The sequence below is a fragment of the Epinephelus moara genome, chromosome 18 (assembly GCF_006386435.1).
Source record: "Epinephelus moara isolate mb chromosome 18, YSFRI_EMoa_1.0, whole genome shotgun sequence".
Lineage (NCBI taxonomy): Eukaryota > Metazoa > Chordata > Actinopteri > Perciformes > Serranidae > Epinephelus > Epinephelus moara.
Genome location: NC_065523.1, coordinates 29,364,318 through 29,390,513, shown reverse-complemented (window position 1 = coordinate 29,390,513; position 26,196 = coordinate 29,364,318). Strand labels below are relative to the sequence as shown.

Here is a 26,196-nt window from a genome sequence, read left to right as displayed (position 1 = left end):
TTTTCTTTTTCTATATAAAAGCTAATCACAAACGTAATTCATTTTAAGGAATGAATGAATCCAAGAATGTTTGATTTTCAAGACATTTTGGGAGGAATGTTTCTACAAGTGGAAGAAAGTGTGATTTCATCTGCATGTTGATTGAAGACATTAAAATGGCTCAAGATGAAAAACAATTTATGCCTTGAAGACATCACACAAGTGAATAATTCATAACATTCCCCATGAAACGCTTTTTGAGATAAACTAATTCAGCTTCACGTCAGTGAAATGATTCAAACAAATTGTCCCCACAGAGCAACACAGAAGATATACATCGATTTAAGTCCTTCATAACTCCACAGGTACCGGATAGTTAGCAGTTACCAAGATGATAATGATGTTAGTGCTAACAAGAGCAGACTCAGCTCATTAGATCTGCCTCATTTCCAATAACCAATACTGTTGTTCAGGCTGGGGTGATACTCTCACCCTCCTCAACACCTTTGGGCTTTTCTCCTTTCAAGAGTAGTTCTGTGTTATACTGATGAATCTGTTCAGCTCATTTAACCGTAGCAGTGGTTTTGGCGCTGAAGGGGAGAAACTTTGCAGCCTGTAAAGTAAATGTACTACAACGTAAAACAAGAAAGGGCAAATAAAAGCACAGCTGGCATCAGATATTCTGTCTGTGCAGTCCAATGAGGCAGATTGGTTCATGTTAATGTAATCAGTTCATAAAAACAGACTTTAACTTTGAACTAAATCAAATAGCAAATGTTTCAAAGATGGCTCATGTTTTTCTGGATTAGTATTGGCAGCATTTGACAGGCTTTAGAGGTCTTTACTTTGATTTGTGAGTTTTCAAAGTGACAAAAGAAAACTAATAGCTCAACAAAGATGCTACATAAAATGTCCAAACTGTAGGTGAAGTTATTATTTGATATATCAAGGGGAGCAGTCTTGACAACCATGGAAATATATGCCAAACACAAAGTGAGCAATCAAACACTAAAACTAACCAACAGGGGCCTCATTACAGAAAAATATCCTAACCATAGCCTGTACAATGAAGATGGATGATATGCCAGCTCCAAGCAGCAACCTACGGAACTGAATAAGGAAGCCAAAACTGAAGTGCCAAAAACTGCAGTTCCTTGTGTGGCCACTTGAGGCTGGCTGCAGAACCCAGTCAGTCCCCAGAGACACCAGTGTTAAAATGCCCAACTTTACAGCAGAGATAAACATGTTTATGTACACTATGTATTATGTGTGTTTTGTTATGTTCACTCCAAAGTCGTCAAAGTCCAGCGCTTGGGCAGTGACTTGCAGTGTCAGACACCGATAAAAAAAAGCCGTCCTTTAACAGCGGCATGATACTTGGCTGGTCACCGCTATATTTTAACAGTGCTCCGCGGGACAAGAACAAAAGTTAAGGTGGCGAAAGTCCAAGTGGATTGAGTGGGTCCAACAAACACTGATTTTCACCTGGGAGAGCAGTGTTAGCGTCCCGAAAGATTATAAAGCCAAATCCTGTTCTTTTTTCCTAAACTCAACCATGTGTGTTTGTTGTTGAAGGAAAAAAACGTCAGTTCGCAATGCAACGTAGTGCGTCTGTTTTGAAAGAGACTGTATGCAAACAGTAAATTTCCTGTGAAAACGGAGTTTCTTTTGAAAGAAGACAGTGCATGTAACAGGCAGAACTTGACACGCCATCCCAGAAGGCCAGCAACCAACGCACTCAGGGTACCTTGGACGTGGAAAGTCCTCTCCATAGCTAATTTCTCTTCTCGTGACAACTGTACAGGTGATTTTTTATATAACTTGCCTGTTTACATTTTCTTAACTCTTGAAGTCATGCATAATTAGGGGCGGGCCACTTTGAGTGACAGGTTGTCTGCCAATTGTGTCCTCAGCTTCTCAGTCAAATCCACCCCTTGCTTCTCCACAGCGCGAACCTCTTGCCCAAATATGGTCACTTATGGCTCCAACAAAGCAAGATGGTGATAGCGGCAATGCCAAACTTGAGGGTTCAAAGTAGGAGTCCACAAACCAATGGGTGACGTCATGATAGCTATGTCCATTTTGCTTACAGTCTTTCGACAACTCCTCAAAAGTGAAGCCACCTGGTGGCTGGTTGCAGTATAGGTTTTAATCCCCGCCCCATTCATGTTGGCACATGGGACATGAGACAAATTAAAAACACATGTCAAATACATTTTTCCCAAAGATGATTTCATACAGATGGCCATTGGCCATTTCTTTAAATTTAGGATGGGGTCTATGCCATCCTAGCTCAGGATTCCTATCTTAAGGTTGTGTAAAAGCTAAATTTTTATCCTAAGATAAGATAGGTGGAAAACATGTTTCAGTAATACCAAAAATCCTACATGTCATCCTAGATTGAGATAGGATAGGATTTCAGACTTTTTCTGTGCACTGAAATTTATTTTATTTATTTATTTTTTTTGAATGCCATAATAAAGCAGTTACTTTACATTTTCTTCTTTTTAAGTGCTTGACTCATTTTGTGTCTTTATGTCTCAAAGGGAAAGGAAAAGTTCCTGGCCATTCTGCATCGCTACATGGAGATCCACGGGACGGTGTACTATGAGACGCAGCGCCCCCCAGAGGTGCCCGCCTTTGTCAAGAACCACGGTCTGCTGCCTCAGCAGGAGCTGCAGCAGCTCCTCAGAAAGGCCAAGGTGGGACCATCACTGAGGCTGTCAGGGGCTTGGAAAATGCTCAGATGTTTGCATACACGAATTCTGAATCATAATGAAATGCTTTGTTAAAGTCTAGCGAGTTTTGACCTGGATATTAGCGCTCAACGTATGGACTCATGATCCTCCTTTTTTTTTCCTGTCAAGCTGTTCATTGGGTTTGGCTTCCCCTACGAAGGCCCCGCCCCTTTGGAGGCCATAGCCAATGGCTGCATCTTTCTACAACCCAAGTTTAACCCGCCTCACAGCTCTCTGAATCATGACTTCTTCAGGGGGAAGCCCACCTCCAGGAAGGTAGATGCACTTGTGCTGCTCAGCACCTATAACAGTACATAAATATGCAGTGAGTGCACAGATCTCGACTTCAATTGCTGTTTTATTGTGATAGTAAATATATTTCATCTCTTCCTCCCTCAGGTGTCCTCTCAGCATCCGTATGCAGAGCAGTATATCGGCAGGCCGCATGTCATCACTGTCGACTTCAATAACTCTGAGGAGTTTGATACGACCATCCGTGAGATTATGAGGATCAATGTATGTTAATTTACTGGTGTTCGCCATCCAAACTCAGCTCTGCTCATTCAACACAATAATGTTCTTCTAATATTATAGTCTACTACAGTACACTTTACACTGCTGCATAACGATGCTGATGATAATAGTGTGCTCCTGCACACTTTATAGGCTGGCCTGACCCACTTTTGAAGCCCTCATCCTTTAATAGAGCTCTTAATCACGGCATCCTGCATTACAGCAAAATGCTTAGCTGGCTCCCTCTCTGCTCTGCGCGCTGCTAATTGCTTGAGATATTGAGCGGCTCAGTATGTAAACTGTGCCCACACCTGGGTTTACATGGCAGCCTTCCAGAGGCCAGCCCCACAGGCAGAAAGCATTGTCCGCAGCAGATCATATTAATCAATCACGCTGTGCTCAATCTGTCACCAGAGCAACACCGAGCCACGGCCAAACCTCTCGCAGTGCCAAGACGCATATGTGCCTCTACCTGCCAGGTGTGTTAAATAGACCTTGTGTTTCCTGCTGATAGAGGCAAAATGAAGTACCAGTTGTGGCGCTGGTAGATGTTTTAAAAGTGGATCGTGCGGATAGGAACAATACTGATCACACAGGCTTAATGTGCAAGTTTCAACTTACTTTTTAAAAGATTGAATTAAAGCAAGAGCAGCTTTATTTTCCATGATCGTGATGAGCACACCAGATACGTGCATGTGTGTTTGATTCAGACACAGATGGAAAAAAGTGCATGTTATTTGACATTTGTAATCATGGTTGGTTAAATTTTCACTGGTAATCAACATGACAAATTATACTCTGAAATGCTAAACATGTAAAGAAAATGTTAAAAAAGAAAAAGTGTGACATTTTGCCCAATGTACTTTTTTGCTGTCTTACCAAGAGTAAGGTGAGAAGTTTGTTACCACTCTCAGCCTGTAGCTTAGCATAGCACAGAGACTGGGAGCAGGGGGAAACAGCCAGCCTGGCTCTGTGCAAAGGTAACTAAATCCACCTTCAAGCACCTCTAAAGCTCAATAATTAACAGCTTATGTCACAGACTGTTTCTTGCCTGAAAGCAGGAACTTATTGGAGTCCGCTGGTTGCCTGGCAGCTCATCACTTTGTTTACACTTTGGCTTTTGTGCCAATTAAACAAAGAAGATATTATGTCTTGATTTAGCTGTTTTCACATATGAACATTGGACATAGGAGTTTGGAGGTTTGGAGTTGCCCTTTCACACATGTAACAACAGAAGATTGTCTGCGTCTGACACGTTCTCACATACTGGAAACGTTTTGGGGTTTGGTTTGGTTTCGGCGAAGGGGTGGACATGACACAAAAACTACGCCACGGAAATGGAAGAGTTTTTTTAGTTTACAAAGCCAGTACATACATGTAATTTGGTCATATATGACTGAATCTCTTGCCATTCCTTGAAAAAATGTACTTATATTGCGCTTTTTGCAGACATAGGTCACAAAGTGCTTCACAAGGGCAATATTCAACAGGAAAGAAATGATAGAGACGAACGTAGTGAAAAGTGCACAACTAGCAAAACTTTAAAGCTTTTTACAGCTCTGATGCAAACAGGTTACCCAAATTCCTGTCCAAACAGGTGTGTCTTTAGCCGGCTTTTAAAGGAAACCATAGAGATAGCAGATTGTAAGGGAGAGCAGAGCATTCCAAAATTTAGGTGCTCAGTTTAAGGCGAGTGCAAAGGACAGACAACAAAGGTAGCGTATTTGATCGGAGGGAGCGAGCTGAGGAATACGGGTGAAGTAGTTCAGCTACATAAGAGCGAGCCTGACCGTGTAATGCTCTGTACATAAGACTGAGAATTTGGACTGGATCCTAAACTCAACAAGGAGCCAACGATGTGCACCGTTTTGCTACAATGTCCAGGTTGAATGACATGGCTTTGAGGTGTGACAGGTCTCAAATGCTCCGGAGCCAGCATCCCGGTGGCAGACACCACAGGACACCTTCCAGAGCTCATATGTCCATGCCTTGACATGTCAAAGACAAGTCCGATCCATGGAGGCTCCACTGTGGGGGTACCTCTGGGGTACCAGCACGTCCCATGAATGCTCGATCAGATTTGAATCTGGGAAATTTGGAGGCCACGTCGATGCCTTTAGCTTTTTGTCACGTTCCTCTGGCCATTCCTGAGCAGTTTCTACAGTGTAGCATGGTGCATTTTCCTGCTGGGGGGGCCACCGCCATCAGGGAGTGCCGCTGCCATGAGGAGCGAAACTTGATCTCAGAAGTGTTTGGGGGGGTGGAGCACTTCAAGTAGCATCCTCATGAATTTCTGGACCAAAAGTTCCCCAGGGAAGCATTGCATTGTAACAAGATTATCAATGTTACTCACTTCACTCAACAGTGGCTCTAATTTTTGGGCTGATCGGTATATGTTTCCCATGACAATATACCCTTTGAATTTAACTGAATTAATCCCTGCCATATTAAAATGCGGTGCACTTGTGTAACACAACGGGGTGATCAAAACACTGTGATTTACGTTTGAATAAACATTCTGCCACGTTTCTGCAGGGCTGAGCGCAGCCCTGATGCGTGTTCTTGTCAACTCTCATTAGGTCATCTCATCATGTTCAGAAGCCAGCAAACTGTAACCTAAAAAGCTGTTTATCAACCTAATTCTTACAAGGTAAAGTCTGTTTAATGTCAAGTCCAACAGATTTGAATGTTTACATTCTCATGTACAGATTGTCCTGATAATGTCTAGATAAGACCAGGATTACAGTGCATGTGTGAAAGGGGCTTTAGTGAACTTTGGAGGTGCTGGTAGGCAGATTCTGTTACCCTGACACAGAGCCAGACTGGCTGTTTCTCTTTGTTGCCAGTTTTTATGCTAAGCTAAGCTTAGCTAACCAACTGCTGTTTCATAATGTTACATTTTCTGCAAATTTCCCTTAGTATTTGCAATAATAGTAGTCCAGTATATGTGATGAAAAGTTAAGTTTTTTGAGATGCATCCTAGTTTACTTACAGTATGTGTTTTCCAAGCTGAGCACATAATGTAATTACTCAGCACTTGTTTGCATAGGGTTTGTTTGCAGTGTTGCTGCTAATGATTTTAGATTGCTTCTTCTGTCAGCAAACTCGAGAGCTGCCTGCCTGTCTGACACACTGTTGCCTCAGACTTTAATGGCACCATGGCAACAGTGCATCATGGAAATAAGGGAAACAGGCGGCTGATAAAGAAGCACTAAAATGTCTGAGACACCTGCCCAATCTTACCCACCAGCTGGGTTTGTGTGCCGTCTTCTAGACATGGCTGCTGCCAGCATAACTCAGCTCAGGGACGTTTGATTTTATCGTCATCGATGATGGCATGAAATAATGAATGTTGCTCACATATTTTTGTGGCCGAGCAATGCAATCAGTTTGGGCATATAAATTGCACAGTCATTTTAAAAATGTTTTCCGCTGCTGAATTCAAATCACCCTCTATGAAGCATTCTTTCTCTCTCCCGCGCTCAGATTCTATTATATAAAGATGCCCAAAAGGCAAATTGTATTGCAGAATATCTGATGAAGTGCCAGATACATTTCATTAAACTCAGATGAAATAAAGTAATATGAGAGTGCTAAAAGGAACACAACACTAAAAGGAACCATTTATCAATTTAAAAGCCTGAGTGCTTTAGTGGCCTGATGGTAAACAATGAGATCTCACTTTAGCTACCAAGGGAGACATTCACTGCACATTCACATTCTGCACCGACAGTCCCGACAGAATGTGTCCTAATATAAGTCGTAATTATCGAAATCATCAGAAATACGATAGGTTTAAAAATGCAGTAATTACAGTAATATAAAACTCATCTCCACAGACATCGAACTGCAGTGACTTTTCTACACCCTCATCAAAAGTGCGTCTTTGTCCACATCGACTCCGTTAGCACAAAACACTAGAAAGAAAAGGAAAAGCTATTGATCAGTGTTCCCTCAGTGAGTTCGGCTCACTTTCCTCCCATCAAAGAGTCAGACACTGAGTGACAGGCCTTAACAGTGACACTGATAACAGCACCCAAAGGACCCCGAGTGCACAAAAACACCAGCCTCCCCGGTGCCGTGTGACCTGTGGTCCGCTGTCACTTTAATCCATTGTTTGACATATTGATGCAGTCATCACTAAAAATAATGAAATCAATTTTCAGCGCTGTCACCTGTGATGTATTAGGTCATTGATTTTAATGCGTGGCTTGTGGCATGATATAAGCCTCTCACAATTACGCTAATGAATATGTCAGCTTTGATTAACCATCAGATGCTCGGCTCCTGTAATTACAATGGCTTGGTTCTGTGGACACGCACACACACACACACACACACACACACACTCTCTCTCCCCTGCTGTTTCTTCATCTGTGTGCACATCTGTGTTTGCAGGTGGAGCCGTTCCTGCCCTATGAGTACACCTGTGAGGGGATGCTTGAAAGAGTTCACGCCTACATTCAGAACCAGGTGGGTCTCGAAACTCAACCGGATCAGCAGGCGTGCTGGGTGAGGTCATAATGATGTGACACAAGTTGTTTGTAGGGACACATGTTGCCTCACAGCATAATTAGGCCGGTCACAGTTTTGTAGTGTGAATAGAACATGGAAATAGAAGCAAGATCAGCAACTGTTGCTCTTGCAGGTAGTAACACCCTCAAGAAATCTGTTTACAAAAGACCAATGCAGTCATTTCTTACTGAATCTACTGCAGCTTAATTAATAAATAATGTTACTAAATACCATTGTTATCATTTAGGTTAAATGCTAGTGGGCAGTCTGTGTGCTATATGTGTTACATATACTGTAGACGGTATAAAAGAGGTGGACAAGGGTCTCTGAGTCTGAGTCCAATGCATTCAAGTGCCTCAAACCTGCATTCTTTGCAATGGTCAGCAGTGGACAGCTTCACCGGTTGCAAAAAGAAGTCTGGTTGTATAGAAGTCGAGAGAAAATGACCCTACTTCTCTCTGATTTATTACCTCAGTAAACATTTTCCTAATGAGTTTATGGGCTCAGTCGCTAGTTTCAAGTCTTCTTGAGTACAGCATGATGTTCACTTTGTAAATTATGGTCCCATTTAGAGTAAAATAGATCATTAAACAGGGTATGCTTCAGGGCGTGGCTACCTGGTGATTAACAAGTCGCTACCACAGTGAATTGTCAATCAGGATAGAGGCGTAGTAATGTGTGTCCATTGCACTGTGGACATTTTAATAGACGTGAACCTGTTTTTGATGTCAGTGCTGTCCACTTTTGCGATGTGTTTTCGTCTCATGAAAGTTAACTGTGACATTTTGGTAGCCTAAAATGTCTAGTTCCAGTTGGGCTGTTCACACAGGACGTGCCGCAGCCCCGAGCTCTGCAGCCAGCTTCTGATGTGCAGTATCAGTTGTGGCATCTGGACTATTTTTTTCACAAGCGACAAATGAATCTGGCAAGAAAACACACTGATAATCTATTATGAGCGATACAAAAGATAAATTAGATCTGAAATAAATGATCTGATTAAGATAAAATATGCGCCCAGTGCTTCCATCTATTTGTCAGATGTGTCTAAACAGAGAATAAGAGAGATGAGCAGACACACACACACACACACACACATAAGGAGACAGAAATAGAGCTCTACATGTGATTAGAAAAGAGCAGAGGAGCAGAATTGCTTTCTGATCGGTGCAGAAAAATGCACCTCTGTGTGAATAGCAGGGAACCTGCAGACAGGCAGCTGTGTGACAACTGAAATAGCGGGGCACTTTGGCGTTCAGTGTGAACATGGTGTAAGAAGTAACCTGTTCATTTTTTCCCGTAAGTAGATTTTGTTTTGAGCCTGTTTTTCACCAGCCAAATCCCAATTAATATCACAGGTAAAGTGAATTATGGATCCAACTGGCTGGCGCTAGTGCTGGTATAGGTGGGTGTGCATAGTGTCCTCAGGTGCTCAGTCAGATCCACGCCTCGTCCCTCCACGGCTCCCCCCTGTCGCCCAAATATGGTCACTGTTGGCTCCAAAAAAACAGGATGGCCAAACTTAAGACTTCAAAGCGGTATTCCACAAACCAATGGGTGGTGTCACTTTGGACAAGTCCACTTTTTTATATCCTCCTGAGTACCGAACTTTTAATGGGTATGCTTTTTTAATTTCTCCTAGGTATTTGAGAACAGTAGGAACTGATGAGTGCAAAAAACTCAACAGTCCCAATGTCCTCAAACGAGACGATAATAATGTCCTAATGTCTTCAAACGAGTACCTCCTAATTAGCAGCATCCTAGCTTGTTACTGTTGCCGTTTTGTATCTGTCTGCTTTTGTGTCAGGATTGGCAGCAGACTGACTTGGCAGAGATGGCTGCCATCTTGTTTTTCCATGGAATTAGTGAATTGTGCTCTTACTACCACTAGATGGCACAAAAAAGTGTCCACAAACGAGGACAATAGATCTTAGTTAAGTAGAATAAAGTATAGGGTCAAGCAAACCCAAAATGTGATGTCCTAATATCAGGAGGATAGAGTCAAAAACTGGTTAGAGTCAAGTCGTGTTATTGTAATAGCACTGTTAGTACTAGTGAGTTAGATAGAAAACAGTTGCATAAAGTCTTCTATGGCCATGAAGCAGCTTTCCAAACAATAATCCTGATGATGCCATCAGTGTTATTTCAGTTTCGGTTCAGCGTCCACAAATTAAAAACAGAAAGCTTGTTCCAAACTTGAGATGAGGTGTTTGAAAGATTAAGGCACTTACCGAGCGAATTAAAGGGTCTAACGACAGGATGCATTGTGGAAAATGTCGGCTAAAAGTCCAAAAGGACGTCTTGGCCTTTGCAGAATTTTGGCCGTTCCTTTGAAGTTATGAAAAATGTGATTCCCCCCAACTTTAGAGAAGTACAATATTAAATCCCCTTAAATATACCCTATGGAGTTTTCCTTTAAAAGTTTTGGTTTAATTTCAGTTTTACTCACCATGATGCATTGTGCGTATCCTTGAGGTCTAACAAATAAGTTGGATGCATTTTCTTCCTCCATAAAACATTTACAAAGGTAATTTTTCTTCAGTTTTTACCAGTCAGTGGAATGGCTAGAATGTGTATCACCTAATGTGCGTCCTTGTACACAAGAAAAACAAAACAGGGACCCACACACTGCAGCGATGCTCCACACTGCAGCTTTAAAAGTGGTTAATAAAACTCCCTAAGGACCCTTTAAAATCTACCATATGTTTGTAGTTTGGAGCCATATAAGCTGACAACACTGGCGGCACATGAAGTTATGTATTCAGACATCTTTTAGCAAAAGTGCAAGTGTTTGGAAAGGACTGTACTGAGTATACCAGCAAATATGGAGATGTAGATTTAATGTAGGAGTGGCATGCAGAGATTTTTTGGCTTGTGTACTTTTCCTCTGCTGAAACTGGGTCACAGTCGGAGGAAGCTGCAAACCTAACTTTGAGTATTCATTGAAATCATTTGTGACTGATCGATCTGCAGTTTTAGCACATATTGTCTGACCTTTTTAAAACAGTAGGGTTCTCAAAGTTCTGGTTTGCCTCTTTGGACTCTTTCTAGTTGGACCAGAAACTTTAGATGCAACTGATTGGAACCACTGTACAGTGTGTCTCACTGTGCTTTCCTGGCCTTGTCACCAAATATCAGAATTTCCAATTTTTCCCTACAGTCTCCTCATTTTAAGTGTCTCAGTGGTAAACACAGCACAAGGACAGAATATGACTGGAGAAGGAAGCAATAACATTCAAGCACCTCCATAGACGACAAAGGATACATGTATTCACCTCTGCTCATTAGGTCAGTCTTCACTGTGAGTCTCCTCAGCTTCTTTGTTGACAGGAGAGGAGAATTAATCGGCTGTTACATATTGGATCCTTGTTTCTGAGCCAATCCGTTGTATTTTCTCAAATGTTTGTGTTGCGCTTTTAGTCGTTTATCATTTGTCCATCTCTTGGAAAAGTTACACGGCATCTAAACGAGGCAAAATGAACTGAAACTGACCACTCTACTGCTACCTCATCTTGCATTACTGAGCTAGCTAACGTCACAGCTCAGGCTATAGGACGCCATTAGTGTCTGTCACGAGCATGAACTTCTCGTCCATGAGTAGATGCACGCCTCCTTCTACGGTTGATGGGTGTAGTTCGGTAGCAAGAGAATATTTCATGCAAGAAACTGCTCACAACACGTCTGTGGATTGTCTTGAATAATGAGCCCGGTCTCACTCCGAAGTCATCGAAATCCAGCGCTTGGGCAGTAATTTGTGGCGTCAGAAACAAATGAAAAAACTGTCCTTAAACGTCGACATGATACCTGGCCGGTTGCCGTTTAACGGTGCCCCACGGCGTCAAGGGGAAACGCGGCGTGACAAGGACACAAGTTAAGGCGGCCAAAATCCGAGTGGGGTGGGTGGGTCCAACAAACACCGACTTTCACCCAAGAGAGCGGTGTTTATGTCCAATAAGATTCTAAAGCCAAAGCCTCTTTTTTCCTAAACCTAACCATGTGGTTTTGTTGTTGAAGGGAAACATCGTCAATTTGTAGCATTGTACCAACGTTTTGCGTTCATTTTAAAAGAAACTGTATGTGAATGGTAAATTTCCCGTGAAGTGTATTTTGAAAGAAGACAATGCATGTAACACGCAGAACTTCACACGGTGTCCCAGAACGTCAACAACCAACACACCCAGGGTACCTTGCACGTCGTATGTGGACGTGGAAAGTCCATGACCAAACACGTCAATGTGTGACAATGTCAGAATGAGAATGTGTTGGAAACATCCCTACTTTCTACAGAACTACACCCGCTGACCATATCACAGCGCAGAAGGAAAGGTGCATCTACTGCTACCTCATCTAGCATTACTGAGCTAGCTAACGTCACAGCTCAGGCTAAAGGACGCCATTAATGATGTCTCCACTGCTCTGCAACTCACACCTCAACAGTTTAGACTGATAAATAGCACTACTGGTAAGAGGAAAATATGTATTTTTGATTTTTGGGTGATCTGTCCCTTTAACAACTAAAGTATCTGTTAGACTTCTGTTAGAACTGTCTCTTCTCCTTAAAGCGTTAATGTCCTTTGAATCCATTTAATAAACTGAAGGTATTCCTCTGTTATTTTCTGAAGTTCCCATTATGGGATTTCTTAGTTGCTTGGCCACAATATTTATTACTCGGCTACACCGCCTGGGTCAGCTATTAAATTCTTTGCAGGCTGCAGCTGCAAGCTTAATAGACTCGCACGGTGACTAATTTTTCTCAATGATGGTCCTCGAGGACAGTGATGAAAGAGAAAAGCAACGCTCATACATAAAAATGGATTTGTTATCCAACCTTTTACACGCATCAAAATGAGAATTCATCAGTAATCAAGACATGATGTTATTGTGCATTTTACTGAAACCCAGGGTGAGTGCTCAGGCAGAAGAGCAACCAAAAATAAACACTCAAACACACCCATTAATACCCCCACACACACATTTATATACCGTCTGTTTACAGACGTTGTTGCCCTCTGGTACATCCATCATGTTGTGATGGTTTGTATAGTGTCTTGCAGTGGCAGGTTAGAGAAATGTGTTAGCCTTTGCTCTGACACCATCTCTTCCCAGGCTGTCAGACACACACACACACACTCAACGTGCCGTGACTGACTGAGACTGTGACTGCCCGCCTGGCTTGTACATTGTCAGACTCCCAATCAGACTCTCCTCCCTCTCTTTTCTTCCACTTTTCTCAACCCTCTCTTCCACCATTTCACACTTTTTCCAATTTTATTTCTACTTTCTCAAGTAACTCACAGCTCTTACCCTCATTTTTCTACTGTCTGCCTGAACCCCTCGTCCTCGTTATCTCCCACAGTGACTTCCTCTCACCTCCAGCCACTGGCAGAGCTCCGGTCTGACCCTTATACAATGTACTCTTATGGCACCTTAGTCTTTTCCCCTGTAAACATTGTCTGTGTGATTGTATGATGGCACAGGTTTCACCCTTGTCCTATTAGTTTCCTTGTGTCCCTATAATTGTGAGAGCATTTAACTAAAAAATCACATGACCGACATTTCTCAATCAATACTGGAGGTCCCTAGTGGATAGTAACCATGCAGGAAGAAAAAACAACAGAATTTTAAATTATAACCTCCTCCTGCAGGTCTCCTCTCTGTCCTAAGCCCCTCCCACTATTTCCCATTCATTGATTTTTTTAATCTTATTTCATAGTAGAGTTGCACATAGCTCATTCGCTCGGCTCCTCCTTGCCCCGGTCTCTCTTTCTGTTTACAAGACAACAAATGAGGCAAGAATTAGCCACCCAACCGTCCCTTCGCCTCACTCCCTGCACTGTGGACTGCTTCCCTTAAACGAGAGCAGGCAGCAGCTCAGGAGACGCTTCTCAGGCGGAGGATTTAGTGGCTCTAATTTGGCCATAGCAAACCCCCCCAACGCGAGCTGGTGTCCAGCAGCAGTGCAAGGTCTAACCTGTGTAACAGCAGCAACAGAAAGTTTGCTGATCCAACTGAGAGTTGGGGCTGTTTAGTCCCCTGGAGCTGGGGTTTGCCCTGGCTGGATTCGGCTGCTGCAGCTGCTACTGGGGGTCTGTCTCCGCAGCTACTACCCACTCTTTTCCTGTAGAGGTGGGGAGTGAGGCGGTGAACACACTGGTGTTTGAGGCTCTAGTTGACGTTTGCCAAATAAATGTAAACTTGCCACCGCCATGAGCCTTTAGCTCCGATTACCAGAACGCTAAACTATGGGCAACATTTTTTCTCCATCTCTGAAAGGCTTCGTTAATATTATCAGGTGTTTTATTTAGTTTATTGTCAGATCCTCTTTTCGATAAGTCCATCTTCCTTTTGTGGGTTGCTCTGCAGTGTAGACAGTTGTTGCCAATGCAGGAATAACAACTTTCTTGGCAGGATTCTCCGCCATTAAATCAGGCTTTCACCAAAGGGACATGCACATGTTATCTACATTTGTAGGGCAGCCAATAGGAACAATCTCTCTCTGAAATGACCTGTGATTGGCCAGGTACAATCTCCTGTCACAGCCTAGGTTTTCTAAAGCCTGAAAACAGAGCCAGGAGGAGGTGTAGAAGTTGAGGTTGCTCTCAGACCACTTGAATTACAATATGCTCAAGGTTTACTATGGAATTTTTGCCCAAGTAGACCAGAATTACACTGCCTATCTAAGCTTAAAAAAATTAGTGACGACAATGTCTTGAGAGGGCTGTGAGGTCATCCCATTTGTCGGCATGTAGTGGTTCAGAATGACAATGACCAGCTTTCCCAGGACATTTATAGATAACCTCTATCTGAGATACCTCAATGAACATAAAACCTACTGATGATGTCACCATTCCCCAGTATGTGACAAATCAACAATAAATGGTGGCTCCAGTGAAACAGGATAAGTGCTCATGCCCAGGTAAAAGCCTGATTTATGAAATGGATGTTGGTTAGTATCTATCTTTTTCCCCACAGTCGTTTTGACTTGTCACAGCAGGAAGAGCACAGGTGTGAATAACAGGATTAATGAGGGCTTGATTCCATTTAGCTGCCTCGGTTTCAGGGTCCAGGTGTTGTTCATGCTGGCTCACTGTCACTCTGTCATGGCTTACTGGGACACGTGATTAAAAGTGAGCCACCATTAGTGTGACACCTGTGTTCTGACTGCTATGACAGTTCAAAATGTCTTCTGTGTTTGTTAGTATAGTCATCTATTGCACTGAAAAAGTGTGCACGTTTATACCTAGACTTGCAATAAAGTATTGGCAACTCATTTTCAATGCTGCTTTTGTTTTATTCATTTTTATGTCTGTTTTCTTATTCTTCATTCTATTCATTAATTAATTATTATTATTTTTATTTCTTATGCCCTTGGCATTTTGCACTTAAAATACTCATCCTATTCAACTGTGTTTCATTCTGAAAACCCTGATAAAGAAAAAAAGTTGCACAACTGCAGCAAGTAGTTACATGATGAAGTTACAAGGTCTTGTGTATGATTAAAATAGACAGTTCAGTTAATTACTTGCCTGCAGATTCTCCTCTAATTAAGCACATAATATCTATAGTACGTGACATGGTTAAACAAAATTCCTTCTAACCTGTGCGGTCGCCTGGTTGCAGGTTTTGCTTGCCTAGACTTCAGTGGTTGAGCTGTTGAGTAAAATATCACCATAAGATCCAGAGTGTCTGCAGGTCTTTACAGAGTCTTACAATGTCTTAAATTCAATTATATAAATATAGGGTCTTAAATTTCAACCCGGTCTCACTCCGAAGTCATCGAAATCTGGCACTTGGGCAGTGACTTGTGGCATCAGGCACTGACGAAGAAAGCTATCCTTTAACGTCGGGATGATACACAGCCGGTCACTGTTATAGTTAAATGGCGCTCGGTGGCGTCAGAGGGAAACGTGGTGGGACAAGAATAAATGTTGAATGGTGAAAGTCTGAGTAGGGTGGGCTGAAGGGGTGGGCGATTGGTCCAGCAAACGGCGACTTTTACCCAAGAGAGTGGTGTTCGCATCACGTAAGATTTTCAAGCCAAACTCTTTCTTTTTTCCTCAACCCAACCGCATACTTTAGTTTTTAGAGGAAAACAAAACTTAGATAATTTTCCTGTGAAAACGAAAGTGTATTTTGAAAGAGGACAATCCATGTTACAGGCAGAACTTTCAGGTCGTATGTGGACGTGAAAGGTCCAGCACCAAACGTCGATATGTGGCGAGAGAATGTGTTTTGATCTAATTTGATTTATCCATATTTTAATTTGCTTTTGTCACAATAAATCAAGTTCTTCTGCACTGAGATCCACATTTCTGATGTTACAAATCTTTAAAGCTACCACTGAACCTAACTGTCTTTTGCCTTTATGCCTCCACTGACCCACTGGCCCCACATACAAAACTAAATACATGCACACATAAAAATAAACTGTGTGAATAAAAAATATTGTAATTAGAAATCATAGCATATCCATGAACCCCTGCTATCCATCTCCATCTCTTAACCTCGCCCCTTTACATCGCTCCTTATATTCTTGATGAGCTGTGCGTGGGTCTGTGTGTGTGTGTTGGAGGTGTTGTCTGTGTTGAGGAGTGGAAGTGCAGCGGAGATGGAGAGATTGGAAGCCCAGTTATTGCCTGCGGGCGCTGGGAGCCTGTTTAATAAACGGGTCTGGAGGCCAGTGGGACATGTCAGAGAAATGTTATTACCTGGGTCTTATGAATAGCCCCAGCTGAAGGGGGGGAATCTAATCAGCGCTCTCGCCAGAGCCTAATTCTGCCTCCAAAGCTCATTTGTTATTGGGTGGCATAACTGCATTCATATCATTTCCTGGAAGATTGACGAGGACTTGTCAGCTCTGATAAGCACCTTTGTATCGTAACGGTCCTTTTATTATATCCTCTATCAGCTGTCCGGATGTATGTGTGGCAGAGCTGAATGTATAATTTGTCACCGCTCTGTGGTGGAGTGTCGAGTTTATTTCAGCTGACAGGTCAAAGTGTTTGCGATATAACTAAACATATTACTGATCTGGGTCACTTTATCTTTGCCCCTGCAGGACTTTTGTTCCCCTGAAGTTCCGTTTCCTCCAGTAAACTCGTCTTGGCTGAGCAGCCCTCCCAGTCCTTTCATCCTCCTGCCGAACTCCAGCATCCTAACTTGGGCCTCCAACGCCAGCTCCTACACATCCTGGCCACCGCTCAGCGCACTCCGGCTCTTGGCTTCGCTGGAGGGCCAGTCGTGTGTGAAGGCGTGCCAGAGTGCAGGACTCATCTGCGAACCTGCCTTGTATCGTTTCATCAACATCAAGGAGGCCTTCAGCGCGTAAGATGTTTCTTCTCTGGGATGATTTGTCAAATCATGATGCACAATTTGAACCAAAGCATTTTTTTATCTTTTCAATTGCTCCTGCTGACACAAAAATAACACGGCATTATAACAAATTAGTTTTGTTAAGTTTGCAATTTTTGATATAACAGAATTTCAAGGTATCAGAATGTATCAGGGTAAAATTAGACACAATATTTCAGAGTTTTTAATGATAAAAGTCCCTCTTTAGACCCGTTTCATCGTACTTGTACTAATACTAATATTTCATTTAACACAGTTTTCCCACATAGTAGTGTTCTGAAAAGGGGCTGGAAGAGGATCTACTCTTTCTCCCTCATTGAGAAATTTGCTTGCAAGAACATTTTACTTTCACTTGCCGCTCCAGCACTGCTTGCGCTTGGTCTTGGTTGACCAGTGAAACAGCAGTGCACATGAAGGTGGCTAAAGTTAACATTCGCAGAAACATGGGAAAGATTCAGTCATAAATGTTGGAGCCTCGGTCAGATCCAGACTCAGATGAGGAGTCAGTTGTGCACCCAAATCAGCGGCGAGCATATATACGAGTGTTAAGTGTAGTTAGCGTATTTTATTTGTTTGTTTATGTCATTTGTTAGTTGGTGGGCTAACTGTCATAATAATATCTGCTACAATGGTGTTTTTGGCACACAAGGAAGCCCAAGGGTCAGATCTTTCACTATGCTAATGCTAACTCTACTCTCTGTTTTGACGAGTCTGCTCTGCGCTGGAGGTTTCAGGTTTTTTTGCTGGTGTTGTTTCAAAGTCTGTTCTACCATCGACATGTGTTTCCTGTAGTGGAAAGCGCTGAAGTGGAGTGGAGGGGGACTTGAAATGAAAACTATTTTTAATAGTTGTTTTTAATGACATGAAAAAAAATGGATCATCAATCATTGGATGTTAACTTTATTCCCATGATTGTAACATACAGTACACTGAAAGAAACTTAATGTGTTCTTGCCCATTGCACCATCCATTCTATTGATGACTGTGTGAAATGTATAGCGCCTTGTCGGGACCTTCTTTAATAGGACACAATGGATCTCAAGCAGCCTGCAAACCAATCCTGAATCTGCATTTCCAGTGTCAAAATTATGCCGCAGCACAAAGTACAGAATCAGCTCAGCCTTTCACTGTATATTTGGTGAATTATCACTGACACCTTCTGGCACTCTTGCTAACATTAATATCAAATATATTACTGAGTTTTATTAGTGGAATGATAATTAATGAAGCGCGAGCAAAAGTCAGGAAGACAGTAATGTAATCCATTTCTCATACCATCTGTCTTTCTTTTCTTGCAGGCATTCTCACTTATAATTTCTTGCTCTCATTGTCAGGGGCTGTTTAGATGTCAGCTGTTCTAGCAGCTAATCACATTAAACCATTGTCGGCGTATCATCTTGTTGCTGTCCTTTAAAATATGATTTTCTTTTTGCTTTTAGTACGTTCATGCTGCTGTTGTGTGCACCCTCCACCTCCCCATCATCGCCTAGTCTTCACAGCTTCATCAGCTTCATCAGTCTCAGGAGAGTTATCATCCACCATCACCAGTGTCTGGACTCCATGGGGGGGGGGGATTTATCTCACTGCTCAGAGAAAACGCCCCTCGATTATTAAATCTCCCTGTGGAGTCTAAGAGCCAAAGTTTTCCTGTCAGATCCTGCTCATTACATATCATGTGTTAATCTGTGAACCTGTAATCTGCATCAGTTATCTGTTTCTTCATTCACCTTGAAATACCCTTTCAACTCCGCCGCCTCCTCCTCTGTCTTTGTTTCCAGGCTGGACCTCCAGTGTGACGGAGTGGAGTCCGAGATGAACCACATCTTCCCTGCCTTCTCAGCAGAGCACGCTGAATGCGGCCTGCAGCAGGACCCCCTGCTGTTCAGCTGTGCCGGCTCCAGTGCCAAATACCAGCGCCTTTGCCCCTGCAGGGACTATCGTATCGGCCAGGTGGCACTGTGCAGAGACTGCCTATGACCAGAGGAGGATGCATGGACGGAGACTCTTCTCTAACACTTGGTGAGATCGCTTTGAAAGGGAGAGTCTGTGGAGAAATGCTGTTATACATAAACTCTACTCCTTTACCTCTGACCAAGGACTGGCTGCCAAAATTGTAAGACAGTATTACCTCTCAGGGAACTGCATGATTGTACTTTGAATCTGGTGGGTGTGAAGCCTCACTTTAAAGGTTTACATGGCTGCATTAGGACCACAGTCGTTACAGAAGTCGCGATGAAATGTGTCACGTGATGGATCGGTTAGATTAGTAACGAAATTACGAGCAATCAAAATGAAAGCTTTGATTTTAAAAAAATGCAAATGCTTGAAATTCTTGAAATTCACAAGTGTGTTTACTCAGTGTTGTGTGAATACCTAGTATCATAGTGGAGTTTGGATATTTGTACTAGATGCACCCAAAGCCATTTACACCATGTCGAGATGTACTATTTTACATGTCCTGTAATGAATATATTTGTACATAAGTGTTGTTTAATAAAATACAGGGGAAAAAAGTTGGTGCCATTATTTATAATGGGATATGGGTGGAAATTATTAGAATTAATTATCTTTTGAATTACGAGATTCTTTCTAAATTATGGTACATCATTAATCTTTTATGGTCAATTTCACAAAGCAAAGCGTGAGGAAATATCCTAATTACTTCTTTCAGATTTTGATTTATGTGCAAACAGTGCTGCAGGCTCAAACTCATTTGTTTATAACGCAGTCTTTGGATACAAGGTGACAAAAGTGTTTGTTTCCAGAGGGATGTAGATTCCTGCAGCAGTGTTTTGGATGTTTTTGGCTTCCCCTTTGCTCAAACTGATGTAGATATTTGTATATAATACATTATTGTTCAGCTTTATCTTTACTCAAGCCCTTACAGAAACCAATATTGTGTTGTCTTTTCTACATAAACATACTTTTTTAATAGCAGAAGCAATAACAGAGGCAGACATCAAGCTTCTATGAGCTGCAGCAGTGGAGGGCTTTGCAAATCGTTTCACAAATGCCTAGAATCTTTTAGGTTTTTAAAATACTTTTAATTTGTGTCATTCAGACAGTAATATGCCCATGTTGTTTATCTTATTATGTAATGCTGTCATGTAAAGAATTCTATTATTATGAGTAAATGTTATTCTGCCATCCCAATATTCATCTCAGAGTATTGAAACCACCTTTACTTGGCACTGTTGGGGAACCTTTATTTGCAATTACAGCAGCCCAAATATTTATCTCTATATTTTTCTCACTCCGACCTCATCACATATCGACCTTCCACATCCAGATATGACGTGTAAGGTACCCTGGGTGCGTTGGTTGTTGACGTTCTGGGACGCCGTGTCAACTTCTGCCTGTTACATGCATTGTCCTCTTTCAAAATACACCTCTGTTTTCACAGGAAATTTAACATTTACATACAGACTCTTTCAAAATACACACACTACGTCGGTACAACACAGCAAATTGATGTTTTTTTTTCCTCCAACAACTAACACACATGGTTGGATTTAGGCAACAAAAGCACGTGGTTAGGTTTAGGAAAAAAGAACAAAGTTTGGCGTTACAATCCTACAGGACGCGAACACTGCTCTCCCAGGTGAAAGTCGGTGAAATTCAATGTTTGTTGGACCCATCCCACCCACCCTACTTGGACTTTCGCTGCTGTAGCTTTCGTTCTTGTCCTGCTGCATTTTCCCCTGACGCCGCCGAGTGCTGTTAAACTATAGCGGTGATGGCTGCGTATCACACCGACATTAGAGGACGGCTTTTTCGGCTGTGTCTGACACTGCAAGTCGGCACCGGATTTCGACGTCTTCAGAGTGAGACCAGGTTGATCGGGAGTGGATCATGTGTTTGGTCGTGTGTGTGTTTGCATCTGTTTGTCCACAGCTAATTTATCAAACTACTGGACCTATCAGCCTAATATTTTGTGGGCACTTTTATGACTGTATTCTCAAGGACCTCTCGTGGTTACAGTGATTCACAGTTGTTGAAATATCTGTTTTATTGACTGTTTCATACCATCAGTGACTGCTGATTCCTGCCTCCTCCTATCTGGCAGTAAGGGGCAAGTTTTCTGGAAATTGTCTTAGCTAAAAACAACCAGCCTTAAAATCTGTTACAGATTTTAAGGCTGGTTGTTTTTTTGCCACCATCTTGACTGTAAGGGAGCCAGGAGGGACTACTACACCTGGCGCAGCTGTGATACAGTTTTGTTTCAACTTCTGCACAGCGTCAGCCAGCCACCAGGGGGTGATCAAGTTGTTTTGGCTTTATTTTGGTGAGCTGTCAGGTCTTCTATCTTTATATATTGTCTGTGTATTTATCATACCCTATGTTATATACTTTAAGATTTTGTTACTGCCTACGTCACTTATGCTGGAAGGTCAAAGGGCCCTGTGCACAGTTACTACGTCCAAACTCTTGCTAGCTTCTCGTGAGTTTGCTCACAAGTTATGTTTGCAGTTGTGTCAGTACAGCTGGAAATATCACTGTCAGCGGAGTTCAACATGTCTCCTTCAATCGAGCAAAGCGATGGACGGTCAAGCCACACTTCGTCCAACTTATCGTAAAATGGGCAAGCTCCAGAGCGTTCGCGCACTGCCACCCAACAACCACCACCTCCTGCACTGATGACGTAGGGATGTATCACTAAAAAAGTACAAAAGATATGTGGTCAAATCGGTCCTTGACCAACTCAGCAAGTGGTTTAAGGGATCAAATCACAGTGAGTCATAGTGGTTGTTTACACTTGTATTCAGCACTGTGATCAGATCATCCAAGACATGTTGGTATGAACCAGGTATGGACAAGGCCTTAAGCACAAAATTGGATATAGGCTCTACTTGATTTGATCATGTTTTCCCAGATGATGTACAGGTTTTAGGTCTTCTATTATCTAAAATGGTTTGAAAAATAGTGCATACAGCTGCTGCAAATGGAAAAAAAAATCTCATGTCCCCAGACAGTGACTTATATGTGGTAGCAGCAACTAAGGATAGATATATTTTGATTTATCCTTCATGTACAAGTTCCTTTATTGTATTTTGCAGACAGATAGGGGCACAGGGTTTATAAGTGTAGGTTCACACAACAATGCCCATATGTAAATTGAGACAGTTTTTGGTTGCGGTTATTAAGATAGATATGAAGAGATCCCTCCCTAATTTAATTCTGCTGTAAGTGATGAGGAACAAAATCCTTACCCTTTGCAAATTAATTCTGTACTTGAGCTGCAGCTCATATGAGGCTTTAGCAGTCTAAGCTAAACAAATGAGAAGGACGTCTTCCAATTTTAATCTTTTCAATCCCACATTCCCTCCTAAATGTTTCCCCAGACAGTATTTTCTTGCTGAGTTGCTGCAGGGAGACAGTAACACAAAGAGGAAATGCTGTACTAAAAAGACCTCTTTTGCCAGATACCTGCCTGATTTGTCAAACTCAGACTGCTGAAAGCCTCATATCAGCCTTAGCCGACTTTTAGGATACATCTTTGCACGGAGTAGGACTGTGGATTTTGTTCCCCACTTCTTACAGTAGAATTACATTATAAGGAAATCTCTTCAGGGCCAGTGTGAAGAGAAGGGATGATCACAGCAACCAAAAACTGTGTCAATGCACGAATGAGAATGTGAGTATTGTATAAAGACAGACTTGGATCCTAGGCTGGGAAAAAGATGAATATCACCTGAGGCCAACAGGAAACTGCAGCAGGGTTTAATGACTGTGGACTGTTGGATGTAGTCCTATAAATCTATTACTATATAGTAGAATAGGACTAATTTAAAACCTCAGAGCATGGTCTCCATCAGTTATAATACACCACATAGTGAAAGGCTGCTCTTATACACTGTTTCTGCATAATTTCATGTTAAGTAACCTTGACGACACCCAACTATGTGTGTTTTCCTAAACCTAACGAATGTAACTTCACTTGCCCAAACCATGGATGAATAAAGAGAACTGAATACAGTATTAAAGGCAGGGCCCCATTCATTTCTATGAAAGTTGCTCAGTGGCGCATGAAGCCAAAATTGTTTGACTTCCAGGGTGTAAATTTACTTGGATCCTCTGCATCATTGGGCTCATAGAACAAGTACACTAGAGACTTCCGAAGTTCGAGCCGACTACTTCTGGTTTAGCATTCCGCTAAATTGAATAAAGATGAAACTATTTAATCGTGCACCTCTTCTAGAATGGAATGTTAGCGGACCAAGTGGATCATATCCTGATATGTAGTAAAACGGGTCATTTTTAAGGGGTTGTGACGCTCATAAAAATTGATCCACTAATTCACAGATGTCTCTTTCCAAATATGAGGGTGCTTTCACACCTGTCCTGTTTGAGCCGGTTCAGTCGAACTCAGGTTTTTTTGCCCTCTAAGTGCAGTTCATTTGGGCAGGTGTGAACACAGCAATCGCATTCGGGTGTGCACCAAAACAACCGGACCGAGACCTTCCTGAAGAGGTGGTCTCGGTCTGGTTACAATCGAACTCTGGTGTGGTTCGTTTGTGGTGAGAACGTGTTCCGACCTGGATCCGAACCAACTGCAGTCACATGACACATTGTTTGGGTCAAACATGAGCATGTTACAGTCCTGGAGGATTATTAATGTGCACCTCCTCCTGTACTGCCTTAATATGCACATTCAGCACATCCAATGCATCAAAACATTGTTTTCTAGTTGGAGCCGCGCCTCGTTTTCAAACTGTATGGTTTGACTAAAATGAACAATGACAGCAATATAGTCCACGATGAGCAGCGCTAAAATCAACCTGCGTAGTTGTCCCTCCATTGTGACATTAGAAAGTGTCACATTTATCTTGCAAGTGTACTCTTCTTCAACATTTGGTTTACTTCCTGGATTTTTCCTGCATGGAAATTCTGACCAATCAAGAGCATCTTTCTTGCGCAAGGTATCTGATCTGGTCCGCTTGTAAATGCTGCCGTGAGAACATGAACCAACTCTAGGCAATTATACAACTTTGTAACAAAATTATTCCCTGATTAAGGCCAAAGCAAGACAACTCTAGGTCTGAAAGCACCTTAAGTCTATGGGAAAAAGTCTTTTTTCGCCCAATAGCAAAACGTGATGGACCCAAAAGTTGTAATTCCACTGTTTTGCCACTATGATGGTTTCAAAGCCCGGCATACTTCCTGAGGCCTTGGCCTAAACCTAACCTACTTTACTATGTTAAGTAGGTAACTTGACGATGCCATGCGTTGGGAACCAATTCGTTAGATATCATATGTACTGTTGTATTAGGATACGTTGGTGAAAGGCATACTGAAACCAGCAAATTTTCTCCCAGAAATGTGTTTGCCTGCTTGAGACAAATAGAAAAAGGAATTTAATGAGACACCATGGAAACTTTTTAACAAAAATATGGCAGTTAAAGACCAAACTAGTGTTGCCCCCCCCAAGCAGGTAAAGTTTACTGTTGCTCCAGTCGCCCACTCAGAATGTACAGTCATTATTTTCTGAATTTAAAATTGTCCATATCTATTTCAGTTTCCTCAGGCAGTATGAAATATGGTCAGCATTAGCAAACAGGACAGTAACATCTTAGCAATTAATGTTCCAGATTTGAGATATGGACAATTTATGCAAAAGAAAAAACTCCAATTATCTGTATGACTGTGACATCAGCAGGGAGTAGATAAATGAAAATTGGAAGCAACACTAATGTGTTTTTTTTTTCCATATATGCTCTCTGTCTTGTGTGCCACCACATGTGCTGCACTCTTTCTAGATACATTTACATTTACAATCTATTTCTCTCCCCTCTTTTGGTTTTGTTTGTGTGTGAAGTTGACTTTTAAATCACCTTTACAGATGGACATTATAATATGCAGAGAAACGATACAATGTCACTAAAGTCATTATCGTGCGAGATGCTGCTCCACTGAAGCCGAAACCCTGCGCTAAGATAAGAGGATTTTAATGAGACATCCTCAGAAGACAGAGTTGGAATTTGCCGGTTTTCATTTAATGATGGTGTCTCTTTGACTGATAGTGAGAACCATTTCACAATACCATTTCTCTTCTCCAATTCATAATCTCTGAACTAATATTGAACTTTCTCTCAGAAACCAAAGGAAAAAAAGTATATGTGTGCGTGTGGTAGCAGTAGTCAGGGAGGCTTTGACTCTTTCGTGGCTTTCATGATGTGAATTCAGGTGTTGAACAAAAGCCTCTCAGATGTAAAAAAAAAAAAAGAATACAAATATACCACTTCAGCGTTTTCTGAAAAGCCTACAACCTACAATGCTGCACCCACAGTTAAGCGTTTTTCCATTTTCACAGAGAATAAAAGCTCCCCTCTATTTCTGCTTTTCACCACGTTCATTAATTTCTTTGTAAGTAAAGAACTGCCCCAGTAAGAAACCTCCATACTGCAGAAACCACACAATGATGGTTTTAAATCCTGCAGGTAAAATGTGCTCCTATGGCAGCTGTTCTGTCCTGACTACCTGTTGATTTCATCAGACAGATACTCTGCACCCTGCTGTGGATCAGTCTAGGACTGTGTGTGCCAGAGAGCTCAGAAGCTCAGCGGTGACTATTTTAGTAACACGGTGAAGTGAGGCGGAAAAGAAATTTAATATGGAAGCTTTTTATTTCTCTGGCCTTGGAACATCTTTGCTGGCCAAAAGGTAACAGTAATACACATATAATAAGAGTCACAGGAAGAATAGAGGCCAGTCGCCAGAAGAAAATGTCAGCATTTTATGGTTCTGCAAACCAGGGATGTGTTCCATTTATGTTTCATACGTATCATATCAGTGTTTCTAAAGTGACATAGTTCTGGTTACATGTATATGACAGCTGTCCAGATGGAGACCACTGTTCAAAAACGACATACAACACCAGTTGTTTTTTAGCAAAACATCACTGTGTTTCCAGCAGCAAATATGTCACTAAAGGGGGTGTTTTAAATGTAACCATAGACTGTAAAAATAACAGATGCAGCTATCAGGATGTAACCCAGTGGTTTTTGGACTCCCATTGTGAAGCCTTGAATTCGGCTGCCGCCATCTTGGTTTTTATGAGCCAGAAGTTAGAGCCCTGTCTCGCTCCGCAGTTGTTGAAATCAGG

At 42.0% G+C, this 26,196-nt stretch overlaps 1 protein-coding gene across 1 annotated transcript in view; it reads left to right on the top strand.

The window, feature by feature from the left end:
* LOC126405621 (alpha-1,6-mannosylglycoprotein 6-beta-N-acetylglucosaminyltransferase B) overlaps window positions 1–19,589 on the top strand; it is a 98,383-nt gene extending 78,794 nt beyond the window's left edge. Inside the window, exons 13-18 of the mRNA XM_050069424.1 lie at window positions 2,526–2,681; window positions 2,847–2,993; window positions 3,117–3,233; window positions 7,629–7,703; window positions 16,801–17,066; window positions 18,872–19,589. Of these exons, the coding sequence (XP_049925381.1) occupies window positions 2,526–2,681; window positions 2,847–2,993; window positions 3,117–3,233; window positions 7,629–7,703; window positions 16,801–17,066; window positions 18,872–19,070 (960 nt within the window). The 3' untranslated portion in view covers window positions 19,071–19,589. The remainder of the gene's footprint in view (window positions 1–2,525; window positions 2,682–2,846; window positions 2,994–3,116; window positions 3,234–7,628; window positions 7,704–16,800; window positions 17,067–18,871) is intronic.
* The last annotated feature ends 6,607 nt before the right edge of the window (window positions 19,590–26,196 follow it).